The 18,204-nt window shown below is 35.5% G+C and overlaps 1 protein-coding gene across 2 annotated transcripts in view; it reads left to right on the plus strand.

The window, feature by feature from the left end:
• The window catches only part of EXOC2 (exocyst complex component 2), a 125,346-nt gene that overhangs the window by 29,231 nt on the left and 77,911 nt on the right, over positions 1-18,204 (plus strand). For both annotated transcript variants that reach the window (XM_054284963.1, XM_054284964.1), the window contains exons 5-7: positions 1,121-1,234; positions 5,609-5,733; positions 17,263-17,343. In XM_054284963.1, the coding sequence (XP_054140938.1) occupies positions 1,121-1,234; positions 5,609-5,733; positions 17,263-17,343 (320 nt within the window). The remainder of the gene's footprint in view (positions 1-1,120; positions 1,235-5,608; positions 5,734-17,262; positions 17,344-18,204) is intronic.

The following is an 18,204-nucleotide window of genomic DNA, read 5'->3' on the forward strand; positions in this document are numbered from 1 at the left end:
CAAATGCAAAGAATGGCAGATCTTCATTTGCTTACAGTTTATTGTACAGCAAATCTCACCTAACTTGTGAGCATCAGAGAGGGACTTCATTGTCTTTTGAGTTGGGTGTTGTGATCCAAAAATGAAAAATTTTACTGAAAAAACGGTAAATTTTTGGAATAGATGAGAATATTTCACTTGAAAGGGGCATAAGTCCACGAAGTCCAACTGACTGACCCATTTAGGGCTGACCACAAGTGAATTTGTTTGCCACAATTAGTCTCTGAGGATGGGATGCAGCTGGTGGTGAAGATGAGAGGAGGGAGTGCACCTGGTGATGTATTGAGTGCATGGTGGAATGAATATGGCCAAGTGTTGAGTGTGTGTCCAGACTGAGGGATGAAGTTTGTCGTGTTTTCATCAAAAAGTGCTTCAAATATTTTTATTACACAGACTTAAAGTAAATGGAATAAATTTTCTGGGTGAATATCTTAGAAACTACTTATAGTTTTAAAAATGCTGTTGTAGAGAATCTGTTTTCACAAGGAATTGGCTCACATGGTTTCTTCATGCATTTGTAAGACGAATAAAAACTTACAAAACCTGCTGTCTGTCTCTTGAGATAAGTCTGTTTTTTCTTTGTTTTGTGTATGGTGAACAGACAGATCAGTGTGTTCTGTTTTGCAAGAGAATTGTTTTAACTCAGTATTATACTTTTTCCAGTGTTTGTATATAATGGAAGTATATTCTGTGTATCTCTCTTTCATGTTTCTCTGATTTCTGCTGCTCAGGAATCAATAGACAATAATTGTGTGAGATAATTTACAAGCTGCCAAACTTCTCATGCCCTGCCATTTTAAAGTTAAATAGAAGCATTTTGTACAGACAACATTTCTGTCTTATGTGTAATAGTGAAATCACAATTGTGAAATTAGTTTTAATTAGAATAGATTTCAGTCTCTCCCAGTCACATCTGTCTGTAATAGCAGACTTAATTCCAAGCTGAGTTACAATTTAATGTTCCCATCCTACAGGGAAATTATTTGGTGTTTGTTGTTAGTTTGGGGTTTTTGTGAACGTTTTCATTGTAAACTGTTTACAAGGCTATGTTTCACTGAAGAAAATAATATTCATTTTTCAGGGGCAGATTTCCTCAAAAAGATTTGGAGTCACTGTTTCCTGGGATGAGTGCTGATTTCACAAGTGAAAACTTTTCTGCTGCCTGGTACCTGATTGAGAATCATTCAACAACAAGGTTTGTTGTTGTCATATAAGTAACTGTTTTAAGTGCAAGTCACTGATGGTATTTCATTATGCAGTAGATGTGTCAATGGTGGTTTGCATTTACCTCAAGTGGTTACAGTTGTTTCTGGTGTGTCTGCTTGGCCTGAAACTTGAATCTACCAGTTTGCTTAATCTGCTTCTGAGAAAGACCTTGTTTTTAACCAGACCTAATTTATGATGGTTTTTTGGTTTTTTTATCCCCAACACCCAATATCAGATGGAAGCTGTCTTTCTTCAAACTGTAGGAATCAAGAAGTTAGTACAGTCTTGAGTGGAAACTCCAGGTGTTAAGTCATGAACAGAGACACAGGTTATGGACACTGAACAGATTACTAAAATTGTTTGTATCAATTAGGTTGTAGTTAACACTTTTGGAAAACACTAAAGTAGGATCTTTGAGGTAAATCCCTTAAAATTTTGACAAGATTTTAATTTAGAAATACAGTTCATAGTATGTATTTACATAAATGTGTTATATAAATGTATTTTTGCATGTATAACCAAATTCCAAAACTTTTATCTGCTATGTGTTCTCATAATACTGGAAACCATTTTTAATAGAGAAGATGAGCTTCTTTTCTTATTTTCAGCTAGATACTCTGATTGGCATTTTAAAGGGAAATATGAGTTTACAAATTGTTTTACTTTTGTTTCCTACTAGTAGAAAAAAGTATGTGTTGCTTCTTGGTTTTGGGGGTGGGAGGATTGGTTTTTAAAGCTCCAGAAACAGCCATTATTCTGCTTGGGAAATACTTAAATTTCCTCTCAAAATGGTGTTACTTTAAAGGGCCAGAACAGCAACAGAACATGATTACCTAATACACATATAATGACAGCATCTTTTGAAATCAAGTAACTAAGAGGAGTTATTCCAAATTAATTCTATCTGTCAGAATCTGATAACTTTGGGGATCTGATAACTTTGGGGATCAAGATTTTTAAAAAATTTAGGAGATAATAAAGTGATAAAGAGTAAACAGCTTTTGATGTAGGTCTTTGTAAAAAATTTTCTCTATGTTTGGCACTTGGACTGTTTCCACTTTGTTGCTCATCCATGTGGGCACCATTGACACTGCCCAGAGGGAATGCAGAACAGATCACAAGTGATGGCAGACTGGGGACAACAGTGAAGAATGTGGGAGCGTAGGTATTCCCTTTGATTTATATGTGAAGGGGAAAGCTTTGGGTAATAGGGATGCATCCTGTAGATTCACAGATGGCTGTACCCCTGGTTTCAAAAGCTGCACTTTTTTCTTCTGTAGCTGGGTCCATGACTAAAGAAAAAAGACTGCTAGTGAGAAATTGAATTAATTTGAAAAAGTAGGATGGGAGAATGGGAGCATCTTTGCCAGCAGGTTTGCACTTCGGTGTCAAAAACTTCAAATTCAGGATATCAGGAGATAGTGATAACAGCCTGCAGTTTAATGAAGGGAACAGAATGCTTCCTGTGGGTTCAGTGATGGCATTAAGAATGCTGCAGGTAATTAGAAAACTAGCTGGAAGTGTCTAACCTTAAATGCCTTTATACACTCATGTGCTCTCTGAGAAGCAAGTAAAAGACATGTGGAATTAGACATACTACTGGAATAAAGTGGGATAGCTCATGTTCCTAGTATTTTGGGATGGATAGCAAGAGGATACCTGAAGAAGATACCCAGGAAAAAAGAGAAGGACTTGACCTTCATGTGAAGAACGTCTGGAATAAATATATGGGCCCTGTTGTGGAGCAGGATGGTTGAGATCTTCAGGAGTCTGAAATGGGTGACATTGCAGTGGCATGAGGAAGTGAACAAAATCCTCCTTAAGCAACTTAGGGAAGTTTCCAGAGAGCAGACCCTGATTTTTGTACAAGATTTCAATATCCTTCATATTTACAGGAGGGGCAGCAATCCCAGGAGGCTTGTGAGCAGCTCTGGGAATGATTTCTAACATAGCTGCAGTGTGGGCCTTCAGGGGCGCTACTCTTCTGAGTAGGATTCTTGTAGGCAAGGCAGAGGATGTGATAACCAGTGGCAGCTGTGGCTGTAGCATTTGTGAAATAGTTGAATTCAGGACTCAAAGGGGTGTGGGGAAGGCAGATAGGAGAGTACACACCTGGGATTGGAAAGCAGTCCTACAGAAGACTAGTGTTTGTAAAAGTTGACTGTCTAGTGCAAATCACCTTCTGGGGTGTATCACCAGCAACGTATTAGGTAAGATATGAGATTATTCTGCTTGGCATTGTTGAAGCTGCAGTGAAGTGCTCTGCCCACCTATGACCGCTGCTGTAAGAAAGATGTGAGAGCTGAGCCACAAGCTCAGAAGAGGATAAATATTGGCGACCATACAGCTTGAATGAGTTAGGTGCTTTTAGAAAAGAAAAACCATTTTTAACACTTTGTCTAGTATGAGCTTAAGTACTTCATTCTACTGCTGAAAAAATTCCATCAATTTGTGTCTTTGCATGTCAACAGTTTCAAGTAATGATCTCCTCCATCCAATGGCATAAAAAGTTTTAATTTGTACTTTTAAATGAAAGCTTGAGTTTTTTGCATATTAACTCCATTTATATTGGTTTATAAAATCCAAATCTTAGTGTTGAAGGTCCTAGAGCAGTGTAAAACTCAACAGCGATCAACAGGCTCAAAGGGTAGGCTGAATCCAGTTATGTTTTGAATCTAACTATAAGTATCTCTTTAAATAAAGAAGCAGCAAAACTGTTTTGGTTACTTTTCTTTTTTTCCCAATTCAACATGTGTAGTCTTAAAAATTTTCTGGAATTGTATAAATATCATCCCATATAATTTGTGCTGTTTTTCTGGAAACACAGCAGTGGTTTAGTTCTTGTCCTCTACATAACCCTAGCTATTGGAAATGGTAAATGTGTGGTGCACTGACATTTCAGTTAGCTTACATCTGTTTTTTCCTTGAAGGATATTCTTTTAAAGAAATCAGTAGAACATCCTTTTTTACTAATTCTTTTAATCCTGGCAATATCCTGTTAAATAAAAATAAACTATTTTGACATTCTGTGAGATCATCAGGTAACATGAAACAGTGCTTAAAAGGAGAACTGTACAGATTTTCATTATTTTGAAAATGCTTCTGGTAAGTTCTTCACATATGCCCAAGTGGACCAATCCAGGTAATGAGTAATGTTATTTCTGTCCAGCAGATGGAAACAGAAAATTAGGCAAAATTTTGTAACATCATGAGTATAAAAAGAAAAGCACTTTTAAATGCACCAGTGTGCTTTTTCTCCCAGCAGGTGGTGATAGCCTTTTCATTGCCTGTTCTCTTAATGTGCATTATTGTATACCAGCTCTTTTTAAAATGGGCAGAACATTGATGGAATTGTCTTATGTCTTAGTTTCCTACTTCCTTGATCCCTCTCCTCACAGAGGTGTAGTGCAGTTTTTTGTTTCCTTTTTTTTAGTGAGATAGCTTTGGCTGGCAGCTAGAAAGAAAGATTTTAAGTATGAAAATCATGTGCTATATTTGAATTTCTGAGCTTGTTCATGGTGGTGTTTTTATAGTTAATCAAGTAATATAACTATGAGGTCATATTAATCATTATCAACCAAAAAAAATTATATACAATTAATGAAGATTTATTCACAACATAAGACTTCTCAATTAATTGCAGGTGCTTGCAAAAAATAAAGATGTGAAATCAAATGTAAACTGGCAAAAATGAAGAAATATTAGGAAAATCAGATAAAAAAGAAAGCTACCACACAACAACAATGACGAGTTGGCAATTAGTACTGCCCTATGAAGTGTCTTTCAAAAATATTTCAGCAGATTGCATATAAAAACCATACCTTCATAAAGCAGCAATCTGTTTAGCTTTTCTTTTTTTGAACTAATATTGTATTCAGTTCTGAATTGTATGTCTAAACCAACACAAAAATATTGAAAGAATTCAGAAACAAAAGTGAGAAAGAATTGTGAGTAAAGCTGCAGAATTAAACAAATGTCGTTATCAAAGAGACTTGTAACATCTGTTGGTAATGTACTGTGTACTATGTGTAGTGAATTCTACTGTCACCTATTTAATATAGTACAGTTAAAAAGAGCAATGTTGCATTTTTAGAAGAAACATCTTGACCAGGTTGTTATTATGAAGAAAGCTCTTCCATCACAAGTGATAGGAGCCCTCCTGTTTAGGGTTGAAACTAAAATACTGAGATCTTTAGACTAAGAATCAACTCTCATTATTGAAATGTACGCTCATTAGCAATTACTTTGCCCCTACTAACTGTTCTGAAAGTAAGTGACTTTATTTTCTGAGTAGTTTGTTCTGTTTATTTATTAGCTGACCTTATTGTCTAAATGTCTCTGAGGTTTTCTTGTTTGTTTTCAGTTTTGATCAGCTCAAAACAGCTGTTGTGAATTTGAAGAAACAAGCCAATAAGAAAAATGAAGGGAGTCTAGCTTATGTCAAAGGAGGTCTCAGCACATTTTTTGAAGCACAAGATGCTCTGTCAGGTAAAGATGCTTTGCACTTACTAAGTACAGTATAAAGGAAAATATGTGCATATATGTTTGAATTTAATACTAAAAACACTGTTTCTCTTCACAGTCTGTACTAAAACTGTATAATGAGCCCAAAATCTGTGCTGTGTTGGTCACAAGCTAGAACTGACTAGCTGATTGATGTGGTTTATTTGCAAAAGATGTCACCAACTGTATCTTACATTGAAGGTGTTTGGTCAAATTGCTTAGCACACAAATGCAAGAAAGAGAAGTGTTAAACTGGAGTTAATATTAAGATGACTTGCAAACTGTAGCAACAGAAAAGATTTGATTTTATGATGCCTTTTTCAACAATGAGATGCTAATATTTATATGAATATACAGACACTTGTTACTTTGGGAAATCAGAGCCTTTCTGTTCTGCTTGCCACTGGCAGAATGCAACACACTAGTGAGATTATCACAGTTGCCATTTATATGTACATATGTTTAACTGTACAGAGACACACACAGACACACTCTTAAAGCATCAAATGTCTCGCATCCCTCATTGTGGGCCACTGTAGTCCTGTCTAGTGAGGCTCTGGTCTGGGTGAGAGAGCAACAGTGCCCAGGAAACCATCCCCGATAGGTTTGGCATTTACCACCGTGCTGATTATCCATCCTGGTCATTGACCCCTTTGGCCAAAATCTTAACAAGGTTCAATAACAAAAGTATTGAAGAATTTAGCAGGAAATCTGAAGAATGTGGTGTTACTCATAGGAAAAGACTCTAAGAAGAAGCATTACTTGGCATTGTTTCACCACTTAAAGTTGAGTTTTCATTAAATGCTAGGAAAAAATAATAGGCTTTCCTTGTAATTCTTACACATCTTGAAAATACTGAAACTCTGGGTTTTTTTCTTAAATTGTCTCAAACATAATCCCAAATAAATATTGAAATGTGGCTTGTTTTTCACAATCAAATCTGCTTTGCATATGGAATATCACATATGCTGAAAAACTGAGAGTTCTGTTTCCAAGAAGTTGCTACTATGGAGAAAAAATAGTGGTAACAGTATTACCTTATAAGATTATTTTTTTGGTGAGCAAATACTAGTAGGATTTGAAGAAAGATAAGGCAAACGGTAAATGTTGTGAGGTTTTGGAAAAGCTGAGCACAACTGAGTAATTTTCTTTTGTTCCACCTCTTAGTAGCATTTTGCCTTTGGAGACTGATTTTTTGATATATTAGGAGGTCAACAAGCAAGTAGTAATGTGAGAAATATTAATAAAATAATGGTAGGGAAAGCAACCTCATTTATTTCATTAGCTACTATAGTCTCAATTTAAAAAAAATTACAAGGTGTAATATTGTTTTGTGTCTTTTACCTTTATCAGTGTTATTTTTACCTAAAATCAGGGTTTGTCAGCGCAGTCCTTTAGCTAAATTATGAACTTAAACATGGGATGACTCAATGGTTCTCGATGTCACTTTTTGTCTGTGACTATACCAATATGGCTTGGCTTTGTCTTGTCCTCAGTAATCTCCCCTAAGTGCTCAAAAGGAAGCAGACTTTCAGCTTATACAGTGAATTAAAGTGGTAGCATGGAAGAATGCCTTGATGCTGTTGATAAACACTTAATGAGGATGCAGTATGGGTCACAGCTGCCTTCTCTAGCATTTTAATACACATTTGTCTGTTGAAATGTCATCCTAAGTACACGTGCAGAAGGGTTTTTGCTTCTTTTCAGTCAATAAACCCACTCTTATTGCATATGAATTTCACTTTTTAATGCAGAACTACGTATTTGCCTGTTCTTCCTGATGCAGGATATTTTTGGAAGAGTATAGCTGGAAAAATTGCATAACTTTTTTAAGACTTGAACTTGTGGTAGGTACAATCAACTGTTCAGCTGGATGTTGCTTCCAGTAGCAAGAAGAAAAAAAGGACTTCTTTGGTGCCATCATCCAGCCCTAGTGCCAAATGTCAGCTTTCTCCAGAATATTTGATCACTGTAGTTTTCTCAAATGAAAGATGCTGAGAATTAAGAGCAAGCATTGTTAGCATTGTTCTAGAGAAACAGCTCAGATGCAGATTTTAAAGAATCAGCAACAACAAACCACCGAACAAAAACCACCAAGCAAACAAACCCCCCATTAATTGTTCATTATGCAGTTATCAAATTCAAGCTTTTAAACAAAAGAAAAATACATTAAAAATATAATCTGGCTAGACAGTGATTGTGCAAGATGATGTGATGGCACTTTTTTGCCCTTACTCACCTAAGGGTGAATTTTTATGTCTTATTTTCTCCTTTAAAAAGTGCAACTAGATTTTGTATGGATTTCACAAAGCTGAAGTGAGTAGTAGTTTAGATTTGAAAGCTGAACAATTGTTTCAGCACAGACTCTTAGGGACATAGCCATTGTTCTGCAAACTTTTGTTATTTGATGCTGGGCATACAACTGTCACAGATGAAAAGGGACTTAAGGGAAAACCCTTATTGGATACATTTTGTCTGTCTTCCAATATGATTTAAATTTTCTGAGCTAGCTCATTTTGGTTTAGATATTTTTTAACTCTCTTGCTTTAGGAAGATTTCTAAAATCTAATTTATTTTCTAAAGATATGTTTTTTTTGAGGGCAAAAATTTAGACTCTCAGTGTTCCCCCTCATATATGTTAGAACACATCTTCTAACCCCAGTGGTTATGCTTCATAAACTCCAGGTCTGTTGCACTGTAGTTATAGAACAGAGCTACTTGTGAGCAGTTATTTCTCTTAAGTCTCCCAAAATTAGTACAGGATAATTTTTCATAGGAGGATCACGATAGGAGGTATAACACTTGCTTCTCCAGTTACTTCATACTCCTCTACACCTTTTATACATGCCTTTTTAAAACTCATATACATTTAACAGGGTTTGTTGCAAATGTATATTTATCTTGATTAAGGAAACACTGAATTACTGATTATTGTGCAGCTTTTTTCATTAGTTAGGATGAGTAAATTCTGTCTGATCTTAAGTGTACTATCAGACTCTATTACACATTTAAATGACTATTAATATTTTCATAAATAATCAATGGAAAGCATAAAAAACAGTCCTTAGATGTTTATTGTATTTTGTGATTTAGAAGCTGTTTGCTAAGAAAATAAGAGCTCAAATAGACCAGAACCCATCCTTGTTTGGTTTAATTTCTGGGAAAATAAAATAACCTTATCAGATCCCCATGTCTCTCTGCCTGTTAGCTTGGCTGACAGTTTGACAGTGACTCTGCAGAGGAGATGTTCAACAGGAAGTTTGTTTCGTCAGCTGAAGGGAGCTGTAAACTGAGCTGAGGAGAGCAGGGTTTATCTCAACTTGACCTACTTGTCAGTGTCAGGGAGTTCAGCTGGTTCATTTCCTGTAACTCTAATTGCAGCCTAGAAAGTAGCATTCCTAAAAGGGTGCCTGTTTAAGTGGTTTTAGTTAAGACATATTTTACCATCATGAGCAAATCAAGTCCCACACAGAAGTTGTTAGGAAAGTTAGCAAATTAATTTTCTCTCAGTATATTTTTTTCTGAAATACTCTTTGCAATGAACCTAAGGCTGCAGTTTCTTCTTATTTAAATTACAGGAAAAAAATAGTGAAATGACTACTTCAGTCACTCACTTATACAAAAACAAGTAAGTACGACGTCTCTATTGGCAAGTAAAGAAGATGCTGTAATGTCTTTAAAACACAGATATCATGAGCAAATTTGAGGTTTAGATTTGGCTCTCTAGTTTGCCATGGCAACAGTTTTTTTGCAATTACAACTAAAAACACATTTTTTGTGATTTTCATAAACAAGTCTGTACACAAGAAGCGCTGCTGACTATTCGAGCACTGTTCCTTTTGTCCCTTTCTTACTCCTGTTCAGATACATGGCCTGTGGGAATACCGGCATGATAGGGACCTTGGACTATAGTTGGCCTTTTGTCTTCTACCTTTATTAGTACATAAGCTAGGATGGTGTGGCTGAAATGATCCTAATCTGGCCAATGCCTGCTTCTTTTATTTGGTCTTGTTTTTTTTCTTTCTGTAGACTATTTTTACAGTTCATTCCCTAAGGCTCATTCTAGTTATGAGCATGTTAGTAATCCAGAGTTGGAGTCAGGCTCTGCTGCTGCTATTATGTCTGTTAAATTCATTTTCTCCTAAAGTAAAACAAAAAAATCACCTGAGCTATATTCAATTCTGAGTCAGACTGGAAAATTGAGAAGCTAAAAACTGATGCTAGTCTGTCTTAAATGTGTCCCTTCGCTTCAAACTTTTGAGGAATTTTGTTATATTTGAATTTAAAGAGATTATATAGAGCCAATTTTTCATTAGTGATTCCGTTTGCAAACTAGATTGATGATTAATTTTGAAATTATTTTCTTTTTCCCAATTTAAAAAAGCCATGCAGGCTAGTGCATGACTGGTTTTGCTTGGTAATATGGGATTGGGATGATGTACCAGGTTTTGCTGTTGTCACATTGCTGTTTTGTAGCAAATCTAATTCACACTTTTGCTTTACTTTACTCTCATGTATATTTTTTCAAAGAGTATGGATTTTTGGTAATCTGAGTAAATCAAATTCAAATATCCTTCTCCTCCTACTTCAAGTATAGAATATTGATAGAATATTGATAGAATATTGTCTTTGCAGGGTAAGAACATTCTGCTGTTACAGCTAGTGATTTCAAAGATGACCATTTTTAGAGCATAAGAAAGAATAGGGCCATGGAAACAAGCTGGCAAAAAAATGATGCTGCATGTATCAGATACATATCTGAGAGCATGCTAGTCTCTTCAGAGAGGCAGTTCCCCTGCATGTGTGTGCCCCATAGCAGGTGCAAATTACATTATTTCAAGTTAAGAATTATGATCATGCCTCCATGTAGTATCATGAAGCAATAACTGATATGGTCTCTGCTCACTGTCCAGCTTTCCAAGTGGGTCCTCCTATCTGAATACTTGAATCATCTTTGTGCTACCCTTACAGAGAAAAGCTGAATGAGAAGGATAAGTACTGTCATTGCTTCATATTTTTCCTTACATTTATAGACCTTCTCAGTATTCAAACTAAAAAAGTAGATGTGCTAAATTAGGCATTCTAAAAATAGCCATGCTAAATTAAACTTAATTTAATTTTGCTTGTTGAAAACTTGTGTTCTGATCTTTCACCACTAGATAACAAGAGGAACATTAAAATGAGAAATGTATTCTTAGAGAAAGATGACCTGACAAAGGGGTGCCATAAATTATGTAAGTGGTGGTAGATAGTTTAGTCTTGGGTGAATGCTTCCTCTTCATGCAGCTCTTAGGGTCAATTTTTGTAGCACGCCAATTGTTATCTTAATGCAGTTTTATAAAAGCAAAAGTTACCACAATTGATAAAAGACTCAACTTTCCTTTGGTGTAGATCCTAGCATGGTATTGTGTAGGGAGTTGGGGTATTTTTGTCTCAAGCAAGAGAAAATGTGGGAAACAGCAGCAATTGTCACAGGTCACAGTGAAAATTGTCTGCCCAAGCTCTGCTTTTGTGCTGGCTGCTCATGTATCTTCTTCATCAGTTACTGTTGTAGAGATGTAAGCTAATTACTGGCAGAATTTCTCTAAAGGGATGTAATTTTGAGAGCTTATAGTTACTGTGTGGCTGTCATATTTTATCAACTTGGTTGTGGTTTTTTTAGGTAGGTTAACTCTTTTGTTTGAATTTGAAAAATAGTAAAGCATGTAGAAAGAGAAATACATTTTGCAATTGCAATTTTCAAACAGCTAATTCTGCAATTGATTGCAAGTGTGCAAAAAATTTACCTGTGATTAAATTTCATCGAGATTTATCCTGCAACCCATAAAACCCCCTTACTTCATGCTACATTATTCCATTTTGATTTCCATACCACCTTTTAAATGCAACATTTAGAAGCTTCTCTTTTTTTTTACTATTTTTACATTTCACAGAGGCAGAAAGTTAGCGCCAGTAAAGAGAGAATAGCATTTTCTGTACTGTTTAATTCTGAACTGTTCTGGCAAAGGATCCATTCCTGGAATTTTTAGTGCATCCATAGGCAGAATAATAAGCCACATTTTCCTGCCTATTTCCAAGATATTCGCCCAGAGAAATCAGACTTGCTTTAATATAAATCCATCTGAGAACAAGTTTTCTGGTCTCATCATGTTTTTGGATTAAAATTTTTGGGGTTTATATATTAATAAAGCCTCCCTTCCTAGCACTGTGCTTCAATTACCTTAAAATATCATGTTAATTCTGTCCATTTTCTTCGATTTTTTCCACTGTGTTGGATAAACAAGCTTGAGGAAGTAAATGCTAAAATGCTAGAGAAACAAAACACAAAAAGGCAACTTAAGACAGTACTGTATTTAGTTCAGTATTTTGTCATTTTTGCTAGGATTAATAATGTTAACCAAAACAAAGTTGAGTTTGCTATGCCAATTCAAAAATACCTAGAATTCTCAAGGGGCACTGCAGGAATGACCAAACCAAACTAGACTTAGCACTATTAACCAATGGCCAAAGGAAAAAAACTGCTACTTTTTTTTTTTTTTTAGATTTTCATAGGGTAATGTATTAGGAGCTCCATTCATAGCATGCTGTCTTTATTGCTTTCCTCTTTATATGCAGTCCTGCAGTCCTTTTAAATTCATTAAGAACAGATTTTACCTTACATAGGGATGCTCTCCTCATCAATGACCTTCTTATATTTTGCTAAAATTACAAAACATTGTTAATTTTCCCATAAAGGAAACCAAAGGCATTTTTATTCCTGCATTAGGCATAAGTCCTGGCTATGTTCTGACGTGTTCTTCATTCCTCCATTACTGTTCTTTGGTGCCAGGTTCTTAGTTACCACATCAGATCTTCTTAAATACTTTTCTGAGTCGGCCTTGCACTTCTTGTATTTTTCCCCTCCTGATTTCTGCATCTGACTAAAAGGATGTGATTTATTTCAAGTACTTTTTTCTTTAACCGCGATTCTATGAAAATGAGTAAGATTTTGAGATATGCCAAATGCATTTCTAGCCTTCCTTTAGTCAGAAAATGGTAGAAAATGTTCATCTGTGTTTCTTTGAGCTGAGAGGCTGAGGAACTTTTGAGAATGCCAAGCCTGGTGCCTATCTCAAAATACATTTTTAAAATGTCTAATAAGGAAATCAAGTATGACATTTGCAAATGAAAAGCTGTGTGATCCTGGAAGTGTGGTTTAATTTACTAGATTCATGGTTACCATAAATCTAACAAAAATCCCCATAGCCTTTCTTAGATTAAATAAGATTGTTTTCAACACAAGTAGCAATGAATTAATTGCAGTTTATTTTAATACAAAGCCTGTATATTGGCTTATTTACCAAATTAAACTTTGCATGTGTTCTGGTGTGTTTAGTTGCAGTTAGAGGTTGTGAGTTTTGAACTTAGTTTCTTCACTATTTTTAATCAGTATCTGCCTGCAGCTGTGAAGTTTGCAAGCCTTTAAATATCCTGACTTAGGGAAACGTGAACACTTACTGGCAAAGATGATACAAAATACAGTTATCTGGCCTTAGTTGAAGCATCCAGATGTAACCTTTCCTCATTTTTAATTATTGTATGCTTCTTACAGTAAAGCTCCTAAAAACAGATGCTCCTCGGTTTCCAACTGCTTTTCTGGTAAATCTGGTGTCAGGTAAATCCAGGGTAACTGGCAGTTCAAGAAAAATCCCATCCATCCTTTACTTCAAGCCTTCAAAGACCTAAAATTTTCTCCTTACTCTTCTTATTGCAGCCAGTGATGAGTTGAGAGTAAGAAGTTGCATTTGAAGGTCATTTTATGTACTGGTAGTGTGGAAAGAATAGGATGTCTTTCCACCTTCCCTTGGCCATATGCACCTTTCCTTTTACTGTAGTGCTCCCACTGAGGCAAGCTCACTGATCACTAAAGCAACATTTCTTTTTTACTGAGTTAGTTTTGCACCAAATTATCTCACTGCAGCTGCCCTGCAGCTGTGTGACCGCTAGATCCAGCAAAAGGAAGAGCTTTGGGTACAGGAGAACAGGGTTGTCCCAAACAGTATCTTCCCACTATTAGATGGATTTAGTGCTTTCAGAGAAAAATATAACTTGACTATCTCTAGATTCCTTTCAAAAATGAGGTCTACAGATACTTTTCATGACTGCATATAGTTTCACTTGTCTAAACTTCTAAATCAACCACTTTTTGTCTGGTCTCCGTGGAAGGAACATGCACTTTCAAAATCATTTGATGCAGATGGAGTAAGCTCAGACTTTATTAGAAAGACTTTTTCACTGTGGAAACTTAAGACTTTTTTTTCTTTTGTAACTCAGCCTTGGAACACAATAAATGTTCTCTCTCTATTGCTAAATCGGAATATCATGTGTAAAAATAATTACAGTAAACAAAGTAGCTTAAACATGTAGAAGGAAATATAACAAATTTATTGTGTGAACACAGAGTAATTTAAGTAGGTTTAGACTTTACAGAATGTCCTAAAATACCTTATTTCAGACAAATGTTCAAAAATTTTTACACTTTTTTTACACTCCTAGTTACATATGCTTAATATGCCTTTATCTGTACTCTGCAGTGCTTTCCACATTTCTGAAACTCAACACCTTGGTTTATTTTATTTTTTTTTCCCCACTGACATACTTTCTCTGTCTGAAAGTGCATTTTGAATTGATTTAATAGGACCTTTCTTCCTGGGTTTACAACATCAAAATTTTCAAACTAAGATTCATGAATACTGTTTTCCAGGTTGTTATGCACAATAGCTACCAATGTGAAAAGAAATTACTTTCTGCCTTCTAAAAGAAAGGTGAGGGAATAGTATATTGCTATTGTATGTTCTTTTCTGAACGAGATGAGAAAGAGAATTGCTTTCAGCAACTGGTTAAAGATCATGATATTTTAATATCATCATCATTTCTAAATAAGCTGCCTTCATAATAAGAAGCTACATATTAAGGCTTTTTGAAGTTTCTAACATGGTAGGTAGTGCTCGTCCAAAACTTATGTATGAGGAAAAAGTCCTCATCATGTTTTACCTTTTGTTGCCAGTATGTATGCTTTGATAGAGGTTTAGATATTACAGTTCTTTTTTGGAAATGCTTATGTGTGCCCCCTTCAGAAGCTACATGATATTGCATTGGTGAGCAAGTAATGGTATGTAATTAATGGTTCCAAAATGCCAAATTTTAAAAACCTCTGAGGCAGTGTGTAACTTAGATTTTTATCCATGTCTATTTTTGAAGTATCTTTCAAGAGTATGTTTCATAGAACGACTTCAAAATATGTAAATTAAAATCATTACAGTTTGATGTGATTCCAATAGCACTTGCAACATTTGGCTTTAAAATGTCTGTTTATGTTGTGGTTGCCGTTCTGCTGAACTTGCTTTTCAGTATGTAAAGTTAATTGCACTACAGTAATTGGCTGCCTCTGACTGAAAATGATATATAGAATATATATATATATATATATATAGAGCCACTAATGCTTTTGTTAAAAAATTCTAGAAGTATTCTTGTTGGTAAGTGCTGTCCCCATTGTACACAAAATATCACACAAAATAACACACCATCTTGTAAGATAGATAGACAGATAGATTGCAGTCTCAAAAATCCGTCAGTTTCATTTCAGCATTGATTATCTTAATAAATATGGTGTCCTAATTAGATTTTTTTCCCCTCTGATGACTTTAAGAATGAAAATAGAGTTGCTATTGTATTTTCATGAGAGCAAGACTTCCTGTAATTCTTTGTATATGATCAAGGGATTGAAGGGTCAAATTTGGGTGTTTGAGAATAATGTCATTTTCCTTCTTTTTTCTCTTTTCTTTTTTTTTAAATTACTCACTGGTTTTACTCACCTGTCTCCTCTACCTGCCCCCAATGAAAATTCCTCCTTTGAAAGAGGCTGGAGACTATAAGGGCCATTCTCTTTCAGAGTAGCCACCCTTGCTCACTCCTTACAGTAGGACTGATGCCCCAGGGTTCCTGTCCATGTTGACTTGTCAGCTTGCTACATGGCATGAGCAAATAGGGATGGCACTGGAGAGGAAACCAGTTGGCAATGGCATCTCTGTATGCATGGTATGTGCAGTTTATGGCAATATTTCAGACCTAGTTCAAACTTCACCCAGTAGATTGAATTCCAGGTATCTCTTTGAGCACATCAGATGTAGTCTTGGAGTGCTTCTTCTAATCTTTTCACCTTAAAAGAATCCAGCTGAGGAGCTTAGGTTGCTCTGCCAAACCAACTGGAGCAAGATAAACTGGAACAATTGAGAGGCTGCTTTCAGAACTGTATCTGTGTTTTGAACTAAAATATATCATTACTTGCTTTTTTCAAAGCACTGAGTATCACTGTTTTCAAGGGTAGTTTAGCTTCACTCCATTCTATTGAGAACCAGCAGAAAGCAGTAGGAGGTTTTTTTAAGCCTCAAATATATCTGAAGCAATAGGAGCTGATGGATATTTGATAGAGCAAATTTTACACGTTATCAGATTAAAAACTTGAAAGAGAAATCTTATTTTATATGTACTGCATATATACAGGAATAATACTTTAAAAGAGAAAAATACTGGTTTGTGCTGGTTATTCTGAACAGTAGAAGAGGGACGGAGGGCTGTGTGATAGAGAGGAAGTAGAAAAAAGGACTACCTACACTACATTCATTGTTCATATTTTCAGAATAAGATAGTGTCATTAGGCTATGCTAGTAAGTCTCCCCCTCCCTGTGAAAGATATTAGAGTAAATTATAGTAAAATAATAAATTAGTACTGGCACTGTGCATTTCCTCCTCCATTAGTAATACCACACAGAAATAAGAGTTCAGGATTTTACCATTTTAGGACAGGAGAAAAATAGCATCTTAAAAAAAAAAAGGCATCATGAAAAAAAATTAAACCTCTCCTCTGTTTTCCTGTTGTTTTGAGCAAAATTACACAGCAACATTGTGATAATGGTTAATGCTTCAAGAAACTCTTAAATTGTATTTTAGGAGTGCCTTTTTATAGATGAAGGGAAGTGGTGGGGGAATGTTCTAGCACTTGATTTTGGGATCATCCAGGTTCCCAGTGACTCCCTTTCTACCCTTAAATTATTGGTAATTTCTTTTTTGTGACATCTGTGACTTACAAAGCAGAAGTATTGTGTTTAAATGGTACTTTTCACAATACAAATTTTAATTAATACCTGTACAGGATGGCTAATTTAGATTATAGTAACTAACAGATTGTTCTATCCATATGTTTGTGGGTTTTTTCCCTTAAGCATTACTCTCTTGCTCAAGAAGATACAGGAAGTCTGTGTCAAAGTAATGGTTAAAATTCTGCAGTGTCTGGCTCTAAGCCGTATCTTCCACTAGGCTCTCCTGCCATGAAGCATCTTTGTATTTTTTTGTGTCTAAAGAGAAAAATAACACTTTATTTTTAATTTTAAAAATGTTTAAAAGTGTCACTTTGATGTAATGTGTTCCCACCTATTAAAATGTTCTGCATTTTAACTAGACTCTTTATTCTAGCAATCCATCAAAAACTGGAAGCGGATGGAACGGAAAAAGTAGAAGGATCCATGACGCAAAAACTGGAGAATGTCCTGAACAGTAAGTTTTGTCCTTCCAGCAGCAACTATTTATGGACTTTGGACTTTGTAACAGGCTTTAATATTTTCCTAGGAATATTGTAGAAAGTAGAAAACAGTCTCTCGTCCCTTCCCTGTCTGGTGATAGTGGTTCCAAGGTGTGATAATGCATCTTTTGAAATAAGTAGCAGCGGTTGCCACGACTTTGGGCAGTGTCCGTGATAACAAAGCAAATAAATATCAAAATAAAGATGTTCTAAAGTATTTACTTTAGATTCATTTTGGTTGGCTCGCAATTTGAGTGGATGAGGAAAACGAAGGAATTACATGGATAGACAGAAGTGTAGAAGGGTGGGCTGAGCTAAATACTAGGAGATGTTGTGAGATGTTCAAGTAAAGGCAGAAAAAAACCCAGTTATAAGATATTTGCAGAAACAATGACTATTGACAGGATATTTTATTTTTCACTTAATGTGCTGGCATTTAGACTATTTGGCATGAGCATTCTTTCTAGAAACCATGAAAAGCTGTCAGTATTTTGTTTTCTCTTTCTCTGTATTAGCTGTAAGGTTGCATTGAGAGAGATGGCTTGAATTTGCTGCAGTTTGGTATGTGTTTCATCAGATCAAAAAAGTTCCTTTTTTTTTTTAATTCTGGGACTTCTGCCAAGATAATTTTACTTTGTTTCATTGTGATTTTTTTCACAGAGGAAGGGATGTTTCCCTTAGTGCTGTATCAATAAGCAGGAATGACATGCAGATAGCTGACTCAGTGTTGGAAAGTCTGACTGTGTTTTATGAAATCAAGAAAGTGACATGGAAGTTCACTGTTTTTCTTCTCTTGTATGAAGAAAGCAGTGACTGTATGTGTGTTTGTGTGGGGA

The sequence above is a fragment of the Melozone crissalis genome, unplaced genomic scaffold, assembly GCF_028551555.1.
Source record: "Melozone crissalis strain CALT ecotype California unplaced genomic scaffold, PUWL_Pcris_2 ptg000042l_1, whole genome shotgun sequence".
NCBI classification, from domain to species: Eukaryota; Metazoa; Chordata; class Aves; order Passeriformes; family Passerellidae; genus Melozone; species Melozone crissalis.